Genomic DNA, 5,454 nt, shown 5'->3' with positions numbered 1-5,454 from the left:
CCCAGGCTGGAGTGCAATGGCATGATCTCAGCTCACTGCAACCTCTGCCTCCCAGGTTCAAGCAAGTCTCCTGCCTCAGCCTCCTGGGTAACTGGAATTACAGGCATGTACCACCACACCCGGCTAATTTTGTATTTTTAGTAGGGATGGGGTTTCTCCATGTTGGTCAGGCTGGTCTTGAACTCCAGACCTCAGGTGATCTGCCCACCTTGGCCTCCCAAAGTACTGGGATTATAGGTGTGAGCCACCATGCCCAGCCCTGGCCTGCTTTTTAAAACTCCTCCGTTGGCCAATGATTCGGACCAGAGTCTGACCTGAAGTTACCCTACTCTTTATTGAAAATTGGTTTTGAATTTCAGCCTTACCTCTGACTGACGATATTAGTCTAATTCCTAGTTTAATTCTCTGATCGCCATATTGATCCCTTACCCACCTCCACCTGAACTCTAGCCTAACCCATTAATTCAGCCTGACCCTTTAACTCAGTCTGATCCCTGACTGATCTGATTTCTGAGCCCAAGGTCTGATTCATTGTCTGACCCGTGGCCTCAGGCAATTGAGTAAGAGAGGGAGGGACAGAAAAGATCTTATACTCACATCCCAGAAGTCAGCCATGCTGCTGATGGCCTGAAAGGAGACTCCAGTGTCTGATGCGGTGTGTAAGAAGAGCTCAGACATCACTTTGGTGTAGTAATAAGCACTGGAGCTCGTCATTCCATAGGTCACTAGAAAACAACCCAAGAGGCTATGTCCTTCTCACCGTTCTCCCAGAGGAGACAGGAAAGCCCATTGCTCTGGAGCCAGAGATGCTACCAAGAGGGGAGCTCATCCCCAATCTGGACCCATCCCTTAGACTTGGTTGGGAGCCTAATGGTGGGATGAGGAAGCCAGGAAATGCATTAGGGAAGGGTTGTAGCTACAATGTCTCCTCGTCTTCTTCCAACTCACCTCAGAAAGGCTGAACTCTACTCAGTAATACACTTTTCTTTTCCTGAACCAGCTTAACTTCCCAGTTTTTACTCCCCAGAGCCAAGATATTTCTGCTTTCTTCACTGGGTAGTAATTCCTTTTGTTCTCTTTCAAAAGGTAGTGATGCCTTTTGGAAAGTACCCCCAAATTCTAGAGTACTCCCTCTGGAGTTCAAGGCCTTGGCCAAACACCTTACAATAGAGATGTGGTCTCATGGCCCCTGGTGTCAGTTACTGTAGCCATGGGAGTGGCAGGTAGGTACAGCACCTCCAGCGCTAGTGTGTCTAGTGCAATCTGATGGGCACGGTCATCTCTCGAGAGAGCGACTCAGTGTTCCCAGATCACAAAAGACCTAGGGGCAATCACCCTGTGGTCCTCTCTTTGTGCACATTGGGTAGAAGTTAAAAAACAAAAACATAAAAAACTGGCCTTTACCCTGAAGAACTTAATCTCCCTCACACATCCTAACATATGCATCTAGTCCCATGTGCCTCTAGGCCTGTAGGGAGCTCTAAGTTTCTGTTTACAAGGCAGGATTCGAACAGTATAAGCCATTTATTTTATAGATTGTCCCTCAATTTAAGTTAGTCTAATGTTTCCTCATTTTCAAACTCAGGTTATGCATTTTTGGGAGGAATATCATAGAAGGGATACTGTGTCTTTCTCAGTGCATGATATGAGGAGGTACATATTGTCTGTTCATCTCATTACTGGCGATGTTAACTTTCATCTTTTGTTAAGGTGGTGTCTGCCAGTTTCTTATAAAATTACTGTTTTTCTTTCTGTAATTAATATGCATTTTTGTGGAAGACCCATTCCAACTATGTACATATTGTTACTCATCAATCTTTAACTTTCACTTAACATCAATGCTAGTTTTAGCATCCCTTGACGATTTTTGCCTGATTATTACTAATATTGTCAAATGATTATTTTTTTTTAATTCCACAATTTCTTCTGCATTTATCAGTTGACATTCTCTTCAGGAAGAGCTTTCCCTTATTCCTAATTCATGTATTCATGAACAACACACACACACACACACACACACACACACACACACACACAGACACATATAGATTCTTGGTGGTTTTTTTCCTGTGGGTTATAACTTATTTATTTTGTTACTCAGGTTTTTTGGCCAGGTAATAAAAGGCAAAGAAAAACTAAGGAATTGTTCCAGGTTTGGCCGGGTGCCATAGCTCACACCTCTAATCCTAGCACTATGGGTGACAAAGGTGGGCGGATCACTTGAGCTCAGGAGTTCAAGAGCAGCCTGGGCAATAAAGCCAAACCCCATCTCTACAAATAATAATAATAATAATACTAAAGTAAACTGGGCATGGTGTTGCATGCCTGTAGTTCCAGCTACTTGGGAGGCTGAGGCAGGAGGATCACTTGAGCACAGGAGGCAGAGGTTGCAATGAGCCAAGATCACACCACTGGGTGACAAACTGAGACTCTGTCTAAAAAAAAAAAGAATTGTTCCAGGTTAAATGAGACTAAAGAAATTTGACTTGATGTAAATATTCTAAAGTTAAAAAAAAAATTGAAAGCTAATCCTGGACCATAATTTTTTCTTCTTTTGCTATAAAGGCTGTTAGTGGAATAATTGGTGAAAATATGATAAGATCTGTCCATTAGATGATAGTACTGGATTGCTGATAATTTTGACTTTGATAAGAGAATATCCTTGTTTTTAGAAAATACATATTAAAGTATTTAGAAACAAATGGTATTGGGATTCCATGTTTGGGTCCCCTTCCACAAACACTCTTGTGGAAGCCACCTTTCTCTCTCCTGGATTTGCCCCCTGGGGTCCCCTTTCACACTCTTGTGGAAGCCTGTCTTCCCCTCCTAAACTCCATCTTTCTCTATTCCTTTCCACTCAGTGTAGAAGCTGCTTTCCTCTCCTGGATTCCATCTTTCTGGATTCTCTCACTCAGCGTGAGAGTTAGCTGTTTCTTTCTCTCTCCTTCTCCTGTTTCTCTCTCTGTCTCTAAATAAAAAAAAAATTTTTTAAAGGGTATTATGTCTATAATTTACTCTCAAACAAGCGTGTGTGTGTGGGGGGGGCGGTGGGGGAAAGAGAGAGAATGAGAAAGGAGAAGCAAACATGGTAACATGTTCATATGTGGGAAATCTGAGTGAAATGTATGCATTGTATCAGGAATTATTTGTATTTTTCTTGCACATTTTCTGTAAGTCCATAATTACATCAAATATTTTAAAAATAGAATTTGTCAGCTTTTTATGAGCAATTCCCTTCAAGAATTTTCCTTTTCAGATCTTGGGCCATATTTTCTCCCACTTCCTCATCTGGAAGGGGATTGATCACAAATTGGGCACTAACATTCTACTTTTTCAGGGGGTAGAAACAGCAAAGAAGGAAACACTGTTACTTCACTTTTCCCCATTCCACACTATTAAGTCCAAGATATGGCCTTACTTCTAACTCAAATCTGTGATTACTTGTCGTTAGTTATCTGGACTCAATTTTTCTGGATCTGGAAAATGGGTTCCCACTAGAAATCAAACTTCTGTGTGCTGAAAGCCCAGCACAGTTACAACTGTTAGCAAGCTCAACCTTTCCTAATGAAGGTTGGCTAAATTGTCACATCATCTGAGTAGCCACTAGGTGGTGCTCATTGCTATAGCTTTTCCTTTTTTCTCTTTTCCAATTCAGAGAATTAACGTTGCTCTGAATGGCTTGTCAACCATTTACGGACGCATAATATCTCTGATTATTATACAACATAATTTTTTTTTTTGAGACGGAGTTTCACTCATGTTACCCAGGCTGGAGTGCAATGGCTTGATCTCGGCTCACCACAACCTCCGCCTCCTGGGTTCAGGCAATTCTCATGCCTCAGCCTCCTGAGTAGCTGGGATTACAGGCACGCGCCACCATGCCCAGCTAATGTTTTGTATTTTTAGTAGAGACGGGGTTTCACCATGTTGACCAGGACGGTCTCGATCTCTTGACCTCGTGATCCACCCGCCTCGGCCTCCCAAAGTGCTGGGATTACAGGCTTGAGCCACCGCGCCCAGCCTTATACAACACAATTTTTAAGTATTTTCTCTTCTGAGAAAAATGGCTTCACCAGGTAAAATGCCTATTGATATGCAGAAATTCAGTATTCGTTATTTGTAACTTTTTAAATTGAAGTGCATAGGTACAAAAAAGACCCAGAAGCAACCTTAAAAACTTTCTAAATTAGAATCTAAATTTGGTTTAGTATCTATTCAACACTCTCTCCCCATACAAACACTCTTTCTCCCTCATTAATTCTTATATCTGTCAATTTTGTACTCCATCCTACGAGATGAGGGACGCTTTCCCACCATTTTATGAAACCCAAACTGAAGTATTCTAAAAACACATTTTATATTCATTAAACAAACATTATTCACATTCTACAATGTGTAAAGTACCTTGCTAGGTGCCATGGTTTCTTTTATCTTGATATTTTATTTTCTTTTCCTTTTTTTTTTTTTTTTTTTTTTTTTTTTTTTTTTTTTTTTTTTTTTTTTTTTTTTTTTTTTTGAGACAGGGTCTTGCTGTGTTGCCCAGGCTGGAGTGCAGTGGCATGATCATGGCTCACTGCAGCCTCAACCTCTTGGGATCAAGTGATCCCTCCATTTCAGCCTCCCGAGTAGCTGGGACCACAAGTACATGCCACTACTTCTAATTTTTTGTAGAGACAAGGTCTGGTCTTGAACTCCTGGGCTCAAGTTGTCCTCCTGATTTGGCCTCCCAAAGTGCTGGAATTATAGGCGTGAGCCACCACAACCAGCAGTGTCATGGTTTCTATCCTTAAAAAGTTCTATTGAGGAAGACATGTCCCAGAAGGAACTTGATGTAGCAGAATGAGCATGAACACTGGAGCCAGACAAATCTAGGTTCAAATCCCAGCTCTGCCACTTACAGTATAGACTTGGGCTCTGAGTCTCAGATTTCTCATCTGTAAAACTGGGAATATAATACCTTTTAGGCTGCTCAACAGGTAGTTGAGTAGGTTCCCAATAAGTGTTTATTGGGCTGAACCAACAATGGAAAAATAAAAAATAACTATAATACTATAACAAAGGGTAGAAATGAAATAAGTGAATCATTTTCTTTTCTTCTTTTCTTTTCTTTTTTTTTTTTGAGATGGAGTCTCACTCTGTTACCCAGGCTGGAGTGCAGTAGGGTGATCTTGGCTCACTGCAACCTCTGCCTGCAGGGTTCAAGCGAGTCCCCTGTCTCAACCTCCCAAGTAGCTAGGATTACAGGCACACACCACCACACCTGGTTAATTTTTGTATTTTTAGTAGAAACAGAGTTTTACCATGATGGCCAGGCTGGTCTTGAACTCCTGATCGCAAATGATCCACCCTTCTCAGCCTTCTAAAGTGCTGGGATTACATTCATGAGCTACTATGCCGAACCAAGTGAATAATTTTTTTTTCTTTTCTTTTTTTTTTTTTTTTTTTTTTTTTTTT

General features: G+C 41.3%; 1 protein-coding gene across 3 annotated transcripts in view; it reads right to left on the bottom strand.

Annotated features, from left to right (window-relative positions):
- Window positions 1–5,454, bottom strand: part of PKD2L1 (polycystin 2 like 1, transient receptor potential cation channel) — a 45,560-nt gene that overhangs the window by 11,776 nt on the left and 28,330 nt on the right. For all 3 annotated transcript variants that reach the window (XM_037739531.1, XM_017531256.2, XM_017531257.2), the window contains exon 3: window positions 598–725. In XM_037739531.1, coding sequence (XP_037595459.1) covers window positions 598–725 — 128 coding nt within the window. The remainder of the gene's footprint in view (window positions 1–597; window positions 726–5,454) is intronic.

The sequence above is a fragment of the Cebus imitator genome, unplaced genomic scaffold (genome assembly GCF_001604975.1).
Source record: "Cebus imitator isolate Cc_AM_T3 unplaced genomic scaffold, Cebus_imitator-1.0 Scaffold71, whole genome shotgun sequence".
Taxonomy (NCBI): Eukaryota; Metazoa; Chordata; class Mammalia; order Primates; family Cebidae; genus Cebus; species Cebus imitator.
Note: the sequence above shows the minus strand (reverse complement) of the source record. Positions and strands in the feature narration are given on the sequence as shown.